Genomic DNA, 14,523 nt, shown 5'->3' on the forward strand with positions numbered 1-14,523 from the left:
TGAAAATCTTTAAAAGACATTCTGAAAGCTCAAGGTGCAGGGATTCTAATATTTTTGACGTCACATTGCCAAGTTATATCAAAGGGGTGTAGAATGTGCCCCACAACTGAAACAGCAAATGTTCCCAAAACACAGAAGCAGCATGAGGACCAAGCAGTACATCAGACAACCAAAACCTTTTCAGTCAAGAGGCAAACCCTAGATAAATTTCACACATTTCAAATTCCCACCTTCACACACAAAAATCATTACAGGAGAGAGAATGCATATTTTTTTCACCCTAATTTCTGTACCCCAGAAACCAAAAAAAATAGAAAAATTTAAATCACAGAACGATCACTACGACATTGAGGACAAGAAAGAACAGGAGTTTGAAAAACTCCACACATCAAGTAGAACAAAATCTTCGAGATAAAGGATCCTGAAGACCATATAACAGACATCTTTGAAGAAGATGAATATTCAACATGTAAACAACTTGAGATTAACCTCGCTTGCAAGACAACAGTTCACAAAATAAAGCTCCAAAGCCCCACCATGACCTATGCATTTCAAATCAACTTGATCAGTATCAACACGTAAGAGCATGCAGCATACAGCTAGAGACAGCCATTTTTCCCCCTTCAGTAGTGAATCTAAGTTGTGAAAGACGAAAACAAAACTAAGTAGAACAGCAAAATATTAGATGTGTTTTTAAGACACATTTTGAATTTTAAATGTCAGTTATCTCTGAAGAATACAGTTTTTCCTTTTACCTTGAGGGTGACAGAGAAAGATCAAAGTCAAATTGCTCGTCTGTCAGCAGGGTAATCTCTAAAAATGGAAAGAAATATTACTCACATGGCAAAATAATTAAGTCATCTTTTTTGAATCAACAGAAGTTTATTACTTAATTGAAAAATAAAACCTCAAAATAAATGGAGGTCTAATGAGATCTTAAGACAACGGTTTAATTAAAGGCTACTCACTGTACTATACATTGTACTTATGGGCCCCTTGAGTCCCAAGTAAGAACACTCATCCCCATTCATGAAAGCAAGGACCAGGAATATCACCATCCAATCTATACAGGTTTGATTACTGAATTTCTGCTAGCAGGTTGTGTCTAGATACTAATATGTGCATTATGTGCATTGGCCATGGGTAAAGGGGGAGGGAATTGAAAATGGAGAGAAGCCAAGATGTGCCCACACTGCGGGGGACGTTGGCATCTAAGATATCGTGGGGGTTTCGGGACTGGATGGCACAGTGGGAACTGATGGATATTTAGAGAGTACAGTTCTTAATGAATCTGCAAATGACAGATCAGAGAACCTAACCAAAGGGAAGGGCTTCCGCTAAATGTGCGAGACAACGCCCGAATCAAGAAGAGAACATTCTCTTGAGTCCCCTCACTCAACAAGGGTTGCCCCTAGGTGACATGCTTCATCATTGGGGCCATCCCAGACAACTACTGTCTGGGCCGTGCTGCAACTTGCGAAACTACGTAGGAGTTTGTGAGCGATTAATTTATTCCTGCTCCTAGTTGGTATGGATAAAAAGGGGTTAACAGTAGGGAGGGAAGTGTATACTATCCCTAGTATTTGGTCGACATGTTTTGAGGTGTCCCCTAAAACTCTTCTACAGCACCACATGGGGACCAGCCACATGCGTACCACTCCGTGAGAAAACAAATTCTATACTAAGGAAATATAATAAAAAACAGATGCACACCTTTACAGATTAGTTAATAACTATACAGTCTGGAGGATGAACCTAACGTCTACCTCCATCTCCCCCCTTTTTGTTTACAATATTTAGAGAGTACACCATGACCTCACAAGACTACTCTTCTTATTCTCCCTATACAGGCTATATACACATTTAGGTTTGTGAGTATGACACGTCTAGGCCCAACATTGATCAAGTCTTAGTATTTAGGGCGCACATTATCGGACCATAGCCCTCTCCTTTTGATGTGTAGGCAGGAGGCGGAGCCCACAGTGATCCCCACATGGCACCAAAATGCTGCATCCTTTGAGGAATCTGTCTTCAGAGAAGCTCTGGAATTGGATATCACAATATACTTGCGTCTCAACCACGGCACAGCTAGCACCCCATTAATAGAATGCAAGCTTTCAAGGTAACAATGAGGGGCCAATGCATGTTGCTTGGCAGTTGGGATCTAAAGGGAATGGCATAAAGAAATCACCAAACTGGAGGAGAGCCTGAATGACTTGGGCAACAAGCTGAACTTTGCCTCTCCCACCCAGCAGCAGTTTAGAGACAGAGCGAGTATAATGCAACCCCAATACGCCTCAGATGCATGGACCACCAAGATTATCAGGCAAGGGTACATGAAGAAGGGGGTTAGTCAGGTAGACTCCTAGCATGGCTTGTGCGCCAGGAATCCAGAGGCTCACCCAACACCCAGATACGGATGGGGTGCTCTTGTACTCCCCTAAAGCTATAAAAACCACATTCTACACATTATGAATTCCTCTACAAGAGTCCGGAGACGCAATCGTTGGAGGAAATACAAGCCTACCTGGTGACCCTGCCACTGCAAACGTTGTTACCGACTAAGCAAAACGACTGGGAGGCAGGGGTGGAAGATAACAACAAGAAATCAAGGAGGACTTCAAAGAAGTGACCTGGGGTAAATCTCCCGGACCCGACGGTCTACCGGTGGAGTTCTACTCTGTATGTAGAGATCCCAGCACCCAAGCCAGAGGCATTATACACCAAGAAACTGCGAGTGAGGTTATTGCCAGATTTGACCAGGTGATGCCTATCCCTAATCGAAAACCGTTGCAGCGTATACGGCGAATTCCGGCCCCTCTCCATGCTGAGCATGGACTTTAAAATTCTCAGTAAAGTATTGTCCTCGAGGCCATTACCATTTATGCTGAAGCTGGTACAAGGAGATCAAAACTGTTTTATATCGACCAGGTCCACCTCCAGTAATCTCTACAGACTTCCAATTTTCTACATCAGGAAATTAGTTGTTATCCAGATGCGTTAATGTTGGTAGACTTAAACAAGCATTTACAATGCAACGGTCTCTGCATTGTTAAAGTTAGAGCTATTGGCATTGCTCATGACAATGCTGTTTCTTTAAATGTTTTATAAACAAAAACATGGGGGTGCGGGCGACCGACCCGCGAGTGATAGTGCGTACCCTCGCTGAGCATTTTCGTGGGGTGTACTCCTCTGCCTCCTCCATGACGGTGGAGATGGCCTTGTCTTACATCCAGGACCTGCAGATGCCCACACTCTCCCCTGAGGCGAGGGAGGCCCTTGAGGCCGAGCTCACGGTGGATGAGCTGCAGGCGGCTATCCGTGCACTGCCACCGGGCAAGGCGCTGGGTCCAAACGGCATCCCGATTGAACTCTATCAGAGGCTTTCCGAGACATTGGCCCCGCACCTACTACAGACGTTTAATCGTAGCTTGGAGGAGGGGGAGCTCCCCGTGGACCAACGAACGGCCACCATTGTGGTAATTCCGAAACCGGGTAAACCGGCAGACCAATGCACCTCATATCGTCCCATCTCGCTGATCAATGCGGAGGCCAAGATCCTCGCGAAACTGTTGGCTATCAAGCTAACGCCGCACCTACCTGATATTGTGCACCCAGACCAGTCCGGCTTTATGCCCGGCAGAAGTACGTCGCATAATCTGAGGCGACTGCACGGTGTGCTGGCCCGGGTGGAGCGACTGCAGGAACCGGCAGTGATTCTTTCGCTTGACGCGCGCATGGCGTTCGACATGGTAGAATGGCCCTCTCTCTTTGCGGTATTGTCACATCTGGGGTTCGGGCCCAAATTTTGTGCTTGGGTCCGTCTCTTATACACTAAGCCGCTGGCCCATGTTGTGGTCAACGGGCATATGTCAGAGGACTTCCCCCTGGGGCGTAGGACCCGTCAGGGTTGTCCTTTGTCGCCTTTGCTTTTCGCCCTGGTGGTCGAGCCGCTTGCGGCCTGGATACGGTGGGAACCCATGATGAGGGGCCTCCGGTGGTCTGCTGATTGGGAAGACCGCGTCTCCCTGTATGCAGACGACGTGCTGCTATATTTGGCCTCCCCTAGGCGCTCAATACTGACGCTCCTTAATATCTGCGACATCTTCGGCAGAGCCTCGGGCTACACGATCAACTGGTCGAAGTCGGTCCTCTTCGTGCTGCGGGGTCCTTCTCGGCGGCTGCCGGCGGGTTGCCCGCTTCAGACGGCGGAGGGGACGTTCAAATATTTGGAGGTGCACCTCACGATGGACCAGACGGAGTTCTTCAGGCGCAATCTCAGCCCTCAAGTGGACCGCCTCAGGCAAGATGTGAAGCACTGGGGAGCGCTGCCTCTGTCCCTGGTGGGGAGAGCGGCGCTCTTCAAAATGATGGCTCTGCCGCGACTGTTATATGTGCTGGAGAATACCCCTTACCTGGTGCCTCCGGCCTACTTCCGCACGATAGCAGCACAGGTCTCAAGTCTACTCTGGGGCAACAAGCCGGCACGCATTGCGCAATCTAAGTTAGTTAGTGGTTGGTACGATGGGGGAATTGCGCTCCCAGATATTCAGTTCTATTACTGGGCGGCGCAGCTGAAGGTGATTAACCAGTGACTCCATGCGCCGCAGTCTGACCCTGCGTTCAAGGCGGACAGAGATGTGCTGGGCGACAGGGGTATGCTGTCCCCTTTGTATGACATCAGACTAGCTTCGACACTGATCGGCCCTCTGAGACAGACGGTGTCTATCTGGCACACGGCACAGGCCAGGTTGGGATGGCGTGGGGTCCTGACTCAGCTCACGCCTCTCTGGGATGCTAAGAAACTGGGACGCTTGAGGGATTGCAAGGGCTTCGACGCGTGGGACAACATCGGAATCTCAGTCATCGGGGACGTGTGGCAGAAGGGGGCGGTCGTCCAGTTTGAGCACTTGCAACAGCAATATGCGCTGGCCTCGTCGGAATGGTTCAGATACCGCCAAATGAAACATGCCTTGGTTACACACCTGGCTCCGGGTATGCAGGTTCCAGAGGCCTCCCCGTTGGAGGACAGGCTATTGACGGAGTATATGCCAAAGAAGGCTACGTCCTTCACGTACCGCAAACTTATCAACAACCGACCGGACCCTATGGGACGCCTACGGGAGAAGTGGGCCGCTGAGGTTGGTTACTTTGATAATCCGGAGTGGCGCGAGGCGCTGGAGTGGCGCGAGGCGCTGGAGTGGCGCGAGGCGCTGGAGTGGCGCGAGGCGCTGGAGTGGCGCGAGGCGCTGGAGTGGCGCGAGGCGCTGGAGTGGCGCGAGGCGCTGGAGTGGCGCGAGGCGCTGGCCTCGCCACGCGAGGCGGGCATACCGTCGCGGCTGGTGCAGCTACGTATTTTGCACCGCTCGTACTATACCAGGTGCTTACTACATAGACTGGGCAGGGCGCTCCACCCCTTCTGTTTGCGGGGGTGCGGGGAGGAGGGCACCTTTTATCACATTATCTGGGATTGTCCTGTCATACAAGACTTCTGGAAGCGAGTGTTGCTTACAATGTCGCAGGCATGCGGGGTTTCGTTGTTACCGGAGCCTAGGCGCTGTCTATTAAATGTATGGGAATCCAATGATCTAAACCGCCAGGCGCAGAGCTGGGAGACGTTGGGGATGATGACGGCCAAGAGGAACATAGCCCAAAAATGGGGAGCGGTGGAGGTGCCGTTGCTGTCTAAATGGAGGAGAGATATGGATGTCGCCATGTTCGCTGAGCGATCAGTCTTTATCAGACGGGGATGCCCCCGCAAGTGGGAAAAGGTTTGGGGGGGCCTGGAACAAGTATAGGGGGGGGGGGGGGGGGGGGAATATGTGACTCACCATCAATATCTGATGAGGACTCCTCTGACTCGGATGGTTGAACTGGCTGGCGGGGTGGTGGGGGGTGGCGAGGCGCGTTTTATGTCGCATTATTAGCATTGGGGTTGATTGAGGGATTGTGCATTTGGATAACAGTTGGTCTAAGGATTTGTGTGCGATGGTTTGGATCAGTGTCATCTGTTGTAACTGTTCTGCAAATAATAAAAAAAATATTTACAAAAAAAAACAAAAACAAACAAAAATAATGTCATGATCAATGCCAATAGCTCTACTTTTACCAATGCCGAGACCATTGCATTGTAAATGCTTGTTTGCGTGTGGCAGAGTCTGAGAGTTGGGCATGTGAAATGTTTCAAAGAAAAACAAAACGTGCGAGGAAAAATAGTGTCTGTGGGAGGGGCTGCTCTTAGAGAGACTTAACACCCCGTGCACCTCGTGTGTACGCGGAGAGAGTCAGTTCTCCTGTCGCATCGACTCCCCCTCGACCCTCCCTCACTTTTCAAAGACCCCTTTCATTTTCCTCAACAAAGTGGGGGGCGCTAGGGGTGGGGAAGCCGGTAAGAACTGACAGCTCATTTCCACCAACTTAAAAAAAAAAAAATTTACAATTACAGTAAGGAGCCAGGAGAGAGAGGGGCGTCAGGTGGCCAATGAGTGGAGGTGAGATGGTTTTGAGTGACACCTCATTGGGACTCTGTGACCATACCCAATGCCCATTCGTCAGCGTCACTGCGTGTGGCACATGCACCTGGCTGGTGTCCATTCTTCAGCGGCCAATGCTTGCATCACATCCAGTGCCCACCCTAGTGGCTTAAGGAGACTAGAGTCCCCACCCACCCCCACGCTCCGGACCCAGACAGGAGCCCTCAGGCCAGGGTCCCACAGCCCGTGCACAGTGCCGGAGTAGGGGGGGGAGGGGGGGGGGGATGCTGGAGACCATCCCCCGGCCCCCGCACTGTAGGTGCTGCGGGGGCTACTGATACGTCACTGGCCCACCCGTCGGAGCCCACCGCTTGGAGAACACAGTCTGCGCCCTTCAGCGTCCACTGCTTGGGGCACACCCAGTGCCCGGCCGTCAGCGCCCATTTCTTGGACACAGTTGACTTATTATAAATCACCCGCTAGGGCACGTCACGCTGTGTTCGGGGGTGTAACGAATACACAGTGGGTTCAGTTGCCCCCGCCCCCCCTCCCAAGCTCTCAGTAGATTTTTCACAAGGGACACTTTAGTCGGTTTAACTAAACAGGCTTCCAGGCAACACGTTTCCTTGGTACACTCCAGCTAGCACAGCAATTATACTGCGACGTGTAAGCCGTCCTGGGAGGCTGATATATCTCTTCTGGCCGGGGTGGGGGCGGTGGGAGGGGGCCAAGCAGCCCTCGCTGAAGACAAACAGTGACAACGTAACACACGTTCTCATTCATCACCGTCACATTCTATCGAGGTGGGAGAAAAACACGCTTCACGAATACACGGCGTGCTAATTTTATTTTAATTAATTGTTGTCTGTTCTCGATTATGCAGCTCTGTCGATTTTACCGTTTAACCAGTGAAAGGCCACTACAAGCACAGTGTTCAGTGGCGGAGGACGCGGGGGTCGGGGGCGGGCTGAGTGTAGATAGTGAACTGGGACTTGGAGGCGGAAGGAGTAGAGGGTAAAAGGAAATAACAGTGAAGAAACTCACGAGGCAATGAGTTTTAGGTGAACCGGACGCTCATTGGAGATAAAAGACGGTAATACTGAAAAATACAACGGTGTATTACACTCGCGAAACCGACAAGTGAAGTAGAAAATACAATAGTGGTACCGATACTTACCCGAATGGCGTTTCGAAAACGAATTAACTGTCTCTGGTCTAACGAGAGTGCCTGTGTTTGCGCGTGTGTACAGAAAGATTATTAAAAAATGCGTCAGACGCCGGGACACCACCGCCTTTCTCCGAGGCAAAGCAGAAATGCCTCGGAGAAAGGCAGCGGCGGTTTCGGATTCGGGGGCGTGTTTTGCTGTTATCTCCTCTTGCCATTGGCTGGAGGAGATAATTAGACTTTCTGCAAAAAACACGCCCCCGATCCGAAAAAGACGGGGCCTGATCGGAGTGACGGGACCTCTTCTCCAATGGCTGGCCAGCATTGAAGAGGCCAGCCAATGGAGAACAGGGGAGAAGAGGGGCGGGTTCAAGCCCCTCTTCTCCAAGTCATTAAATCTCGGATCGAGACTGCGCAAGCGCAGCCTTCGAGCCGAGACCTAAAAAGGCGTTTGACTCTGAGATGAGACATTTGATATGCAGTTATGGGGAAGATGGGAGTGGGCACAGAGTGGATCAGATGGTTGAGACTGCTAGGCAAACACCCCACAGCACGGGAGGAACTCTCAACTTCTTATGAGGTTTATCGGGGCACTAGGCAGGGGTGCCTACTATCGCCTCTCTTGTTTGCACTCGCTATTGAACCATTGCCAGAAGTATTCAGGAGGCAGGGGGTGGGACATGGTATCCTCCTGGATGGGAGAGAACACGTCATTATATTCTGATGATTTATTAGTGTACCAGAGAGAGGAGTATAGGGGCGACACGCTCTGGGTTATTTATTTTTTTTTTAAAAACAATGGCCCAGAAACAAATAGCACTAAAGTGAATGGCGAATGAGGGCCCTTCTGAAGTGACATGGGCGAGAGTAGAGGTGTGGGCATGGGCAGAGGAGAGTACTGCTGCGGGAGGATGCCGAGAACAAGGAAAATGTGGGTGAGAGTGCAAGTGACACAAAATAAGCAGCATGCATGGCGGAGCCCTCTGCGCAGCGTAGACCCCCCGGGGGATATAACGGTCAATCGGGAATAAGCACTACGTGGCGATTAATGCTTATAGGGCTCCTAAAGCCCCTCCAGGATTGATGAAACAGGTTGGTTGAGGAGTTGATACCTCAGTCCCCCCTCACTGAAACAGCATAGATCCCAGAGAAGTATACTGAATGCAGACCCCCCTGGATTACTTTACTATGTTCTTTTTTGCTTTCTTCATGTAACATTGGCTTGATTATTACATAACATGATGGATATTGCACTCAAATTGCAGCCCTCAATGACTCCTCGGGGTTAGTATTCCTATAGAACAAGAAAGATATGCTTCACTGGAGGTAGACAGCGAACAAGCCGAAGTCACTGGCAATCCTTTGCTGCTGACTATTCGAAAGGAGTGAGTTTGAAGTAGACGTACACATTGTGTAGCTCAAATATTGGACGGAATATGTCCGAAGAGCTGTGGCGAGCCAGGTTGCTCATGTAGACATTGTTGAATTTGTAACTGAAAACGCCCAGAAAGATATACATGTGCGAGTGTGTGTGAGAGGCCAAAATAGCTGTGGAAATAATGAATTTGGGCTCTATGACTAACCCTGAATGAGAAAGAGGAAAGAAAACGGCCTGAAAAGGCAGAAGAGTGTTAGCTTCAGAAATAAGTTTAGAGCATTAAGACTAGCAATGTAACAGTCCATTGAGACACCTTAGAGAATTACAATACTTACATTTAAGTCACCGTCACAAATATCCAAGATCAACATGTGAAAAGGTATATCCATTTATACATTCTAAATACCAAGACAACAGTGCACAACCTACCTGACTTGGCCACAGAGTTCATTTTCATAGGACGCAGGTGCTTTGTTGCCCAATACAACCTACAAAAAAATACAACCACAAAGGGATTAACTACATTTAACAAAAGCAGTTTAATCACTGTAGGCATATCGCTTTGCTAAAGGTACACAAAGAACGGAAAATCACGGTTCCCGTATCTGACCAGTTTCATGGCATAAAACACTGCCTACTGGGGTAAAATTAGATGACTTCCAATCAGGCAAATTATGTCAGTCGTAAGAAAGCCATTACCCCTCCAGGAATACAAACTAAGCATCCAAACTAATATGTTACCACCTCATACTGGCTAGTTGTTACTCTAATACAATTATCTATCTTTGCTATCTGACACCAAAGAAGGAACATAACAGAATTCTCACATCCTCCTCTTCCCCTCCTGCCCCACCACACAATTGCCCTTCAAATGTCTGCCATACAGCAAACCATTTTACTACTTCAACCAAAAAACCCTTTATTCCAATTTAAAACAACTTTGGGATATTTAAAAATTCTCAGTTCAGCTCACTGTATATGCCAGAAGAACTCACCATTAACTTGATGACCAACCTAACAGCGAACGGATCGTTAGCCAAAGGGAACGCAAAACGTGCCATTGATAATTTGTGTATATATACACTTAATCTTATTTATCTTTGCACCAACTTTTTCTCATCTTTATGTATTGGATATACTTTTAAATACCTTTTGAGAAAAATAAAAAGTCCCATTTCTGCTACTCCAATAATATCAAACATTCTTCCTAATCACCGGCGTCCCTTTCAAAGTACAATCATGCCTACTCATAATGGAATCAGGAGCCAGAATACATTTCCTGTAGACGTTCAGTATGGTATCCATCTTACTACACATCTCAAAACCAGGTCGTATCATCTAAGCACTGTATATTTGACAACACGCACCCGTATACAATAATAAGTGGTCCCAGTAAGAATACATTCAACAATACAAATAAAGCAAAGGTAAACTTAAGGAGAACGGTGTATAGTTGAACAGTGTTATTTAATCACACTGAACATCAGAATAGTTGCAAATACTTTAAGCAAAACTAATAAGAGTGCCCAGAGAAAATAGGGAGAAGGAATTAGGAAAGAGTCGATGATTTGAGTGAGGGTAACAGGGGTGTGTGAAGCCAGAATATTTGTTCAAATCACTGGTCTCAATTTATATTGAACAATGGCGCATCATTTTGCCATAAACTTCACAATTCAGTTCATATATTATGTAGCCATGTATACAGAAAACCACAAATCAGTGAAACAATTACTGTCGATTATACTGGCAATATACAAAGTGTTGATGTTTCGACCCCAAAGAACTGGTGTAGGTTCTTGAAATCCTTACAATCGCTACTCGCGGGAAAAACGCTCCGTACAGTCGAACACGTACCCTTGAGCAGTCAAACAAAATCCTCTAACTTCAGTCACTGAAAGAAAAGTAAATGTAGGAAGACTGACTTTTGACCTCCGTCTCTGAAAGCAGAGCAAATGCAACAAGATTTAAAGGCATCTTTATTGCTCATTTACAATGTGAGCAAGCAGAATGCCAGAAAGGGAGAGTATGCCCTAAAAATAGCTCGTCCTGATTAAAGATAGCGAGCGGATTTGTTTTTTTAGCTCTCGGCTAGCGAAGGCTGCGCTTGCGCAGTCTCGCTTGCGAGATTTAATGACCTTGAGAAGTGGGGCTTTAACCCGCCCCTCTTCTCCCTCTTCTCCATTGGCTGGCCTCTTAAATGCTGGTCAGCCATTGGAGAAGAGCTTTGTCTCTCTAAACAAGCCCCGTCCTTTTCGGATTCGGGGGCGTGTTTTTTACTTTCTTTCTCTTCTCTGGAATGTAAACATTCCAGCCAATGGCAAGAGGAGAGCAAGAAAAAACACGCCCCTGAATCCGAAAACGCCGCTGCGTTTCTCCGAGGCATGTCTGCTCGACATCAGAGAAAGGCGGTGGTGTTCAGGGCGATTCCCTCAACGACGATTCCCTCAAGCACGTAAGACTAGTTTTTCATTCTCTATGTACGCTCATCTCAAATGTGAAAGCTGCCCAGGTCCATGATATGCTTACGATGAAGTATTTAACGCACAAGATAGGACCATGGTTGGTTCTGAGAGGAGCGCGGGTCCCCTTAAACGTCGGCGTCAAACTGAACCCCAAACCACTACTGCCCAGAGCGTTTGTGGGTTCTCTTCACACACCGCTCCTTCCTTCAAACTTATAACCGGAAGCCAAGAACAGCGAGCTAAATCAGCTGAACTTGTGGAACTACCCACTTAATGAAAATGCGTGGTTAAACTGCAAGGTTGGCGCATGCGCACTCTCCTCCAGGTACATGCTACCCACGTGATCGATGCGCCGTCGCTATGCCGTTTCCTGTGATGGAAGCAGCGGCTGCCGCAGAGTGCGGGGGAGGGGCGGGGATTCCATCATGGCGTCAGTGCAGGTGAGGGGTGCGCTGCTTATCCTAATCTTTCCTCTAGGAGATGTCTACTGGTGGCCTTCAAAGGCCGAGGTCAGAAGTCATAGCTGTGGCAGCTCCCCAGACTCTGAACTATCAGCAGTCGTGTAAAGAGGTTCTTGTGGTGGCGACTGTATCGTCCCAGTAGACTTTTAGGGACATTGCAGAGGGACGGCTTAGGGTTGCTCCCTGCCAAAGAGCAGTGCCATGTTTAAAGGAGGTGAAGACGAGTTCAGTGTCCTATCTGTTGTTGGTATTTAATTGTGCCGTTAAATATGGATCTGAGACTGGAGCATGTTTAGGGAGAAGACAGCGTATTGTGCTCGAGGGCGCCCTCGGAAATGGCACTCTGTATGGGGGCCATGGAACCAGTACAGAGGGGACATATGCCTGCCCCCAGACCCGGACCCGCCTGAGGAGCAGCTTTCCCCTTAGCTTTCTTTCCGGCTTTGACTTTCTTGCTGATATGTGGTTGTTTTCTTGAGTCTCTGCCTTTCCCTCCTTTCCCTTACTATAGACCTGTGTCTGTTGGACGGAATGGGGCTCGTCCCCCCTGATGGGAACCTCATTTGGTGCTTACAGTACTTATCGCCTTGTTTGTGTTTAGGGTTGGATTTACGTTTATTCAAAACAGAACCTTTGACTCTCCTGTCAGTAAAATGTGGACACAAGCATGTGTTGAGTCACTAAAGCTGCCGTACCTCCGGGTTGTCGGCTGAATAGCTGTGTCACCGATTTAAAATAAAGGTTTTTAAAAAAAAAAAAAATATGGATCTGAATGGTTTTTCAGTTGACATTTGACGGCGGGCAGGTGTAAGGGCAGAGGCAAGTGCTGTATGTAGAAGGGCAGGTATGGTGTCAAGTGGCAGGTTGCGTTTGAGACGGAAATGTTAGCCATTTGTTGGTAGATTTGTGAACAGTTGTTGGGTAGATGGTGTGTCCTGTAGGGAGGTCTTTTGTGGATCTAGAACGACAGGTGCTGTTGTATTTTCTGCTATTGTCTTTTGTTTACTTCAAGTGATCATCGCTCCTTCAGTGGCACTTGCAGAAGATGAGGTCTGTGACTGCCCTTGTCAGACGCATCCATCCTCACTTTGAATATAACTATACGTATGAGTTGACCTAGCAAGATCACCTGTGCTTCTCACCGGCTCAGCAGCTGCTTCCTCTGACTCCTCCTTTGCCCCGACTTACTGAAAACAAACATCGTTCTGACGGGCACGTGTAGCCTTTCGTCCATAGGCGGCGGTTTCTGCTGGTTCAGGAGCCCCTGTTTCATGTGCTTCTTAGGTACACAAAACACAGTGAATTGAGTTTACCAAACAGGGAGAGCAATCATTCCAGCAACCATTCTCAATTGCCAAAACATACTTTATTTTGCGATGGGGTTGTAGCCATTGTAGTGGGGGGTTGTTAAAATGCCATGGTAAACATTAACGCAATGCTGCCCTCTACCCTTTTCGCCCGCGCCTCTGCTCTTCGTATTACAGCCGCACGCTTTCCTCTCTTTGAGCCCAGACTGCTTCCTTTGGGCCATGCGCCAATCATAGGCTGAGTTCCGCTCTTCTCCCTTTCCCCTAATATCTCCCTGCCTTTTTGTCCTTCGCCCCCTACTCTTGGCCCAAGTTCTCGCCTCTTGTCCCAAGTTCTCGCCTTGGCTTCCAGCCCTTCCCTATTCTTTGGCCCTACATGCCCGCTCCAGCCCGACTTTGCTCCGCTCCTCACATCTGTCTTGGCCCTTGAAGTCACCCCTCCTTTTTAGGTGGCTGTGGGTGTGTGTGGGGCTGTGTGGGGCTGTGTGTGTGTGTGGGGCTGTGTGTGTGTGTGGGGCTGTGTGTGTGTGTGGGGCTGTGTGTGTGTGTGGGGCTGTGTGTGTGTGTGTGTGGGGCTGTGTGTGTGTGTGTGGGGCTGTGTGTGTGTGTGTGTGGGGCTGTGTGTGTGTGTGTGTGGGGCTGTGTGTGTGTGTGTGGGGCTGTGTGTGTGTGTGTGGGGCTGTGTGTGTGTGTGTGGGGCTGTGTGTGTGTGTGTGGGGCTGTGTGTGTGTGTGTGGGGCTGTGTGTGTGTGGGGCTGTGTGTGTGTGGGGCTGTGTGTGTGTGGGGCTGTGTGTGTGTGGGGCTGTGTGTGTGTGGGGCTGTGTGTGTGTGGGGCTGTGTGTGTGTGGGGCTGTGTGTGTGTGGGGCTGTGTGTGTGTGGGGCTGTGTGTGTGTGGGGCTGTGTGTGTGTGGGGCTGTGTGTGTGTGGGGCTGTGTGTGTGTGGGGCTGTGTGTGTGTGGGGCTGTGTGTGTGTGGGGCTGTGTGTGTGTGGGGCTGTGTGTGTGGGGCTGTGTGTGTGTGGGGCTGTGTGTGTGTGGGGCTGTGTGTGTGTGGGGCTGTGTGTGTGTGGGGCTGTGTGTGTGTGGGGCTGTGTGTGTGTGGGGCTGTGTGTGTGTGGGGCTGTGTGTGTGTGGGGCTGTGTGTGTGTGGGGCTGTGTGTGTGTGGGGCTGTGTGTGTGTGGGGCTGTGTGTGTGTGGGGCTGTGTGTGTGTGGGGCTGTGTGTGTGTGGGGCTGTGTGTGTGTGGGGCTGTGTGTGTGTGGGGCTGTGTGTGTGT

The 14,523-nt window shown here is 49.1% G+C and overlaps 1 protein-coding gene across 1 annotated transcript in view; it reads right to left on the minus strand.

Annotated features, from left to right (window-relative positions):
* The window catches only part of GTSE1 (G2 and S-phase expressed 1), a 289,654-nt gene that overhangs the window by 230,178 nt on the left and 44,953 nt on the right, over positions 1 to 14,523 (minus strand). The window contains exons 2-3 of the mRNA XM_085654085.1: positions 9,446 to 9,504; positions 756 to 813 (exon numbers count right to left, since the gene is read on the minus strand). Of these exons, the coding sequence (XP_085510211.1) occupies positions 756 to 813; positions 9,446 to 9,473 (86 nt within the window). The 5' untranslated portion in view covers positions 9,474 to 9,504. The remainder of the gene's footprint in view (positions 1 to 755; positions 814 to 9,445; positions 9,505 to 14,523) is intronic.

The sequence above is a fragment of the Triturus cristatus genome, chromosome 4_1, assembly GCF_964204655.1.
Source record: "Triturus cristatus chromosome 4_1, aTriCri1.1, whole genome shotgun sequence".
Lineage (NCBI taxonomy): Eukaryota > Metazoa > Chordata > Amphibia > Caudata > Salamandridae > Triturus > Triturus cristatus.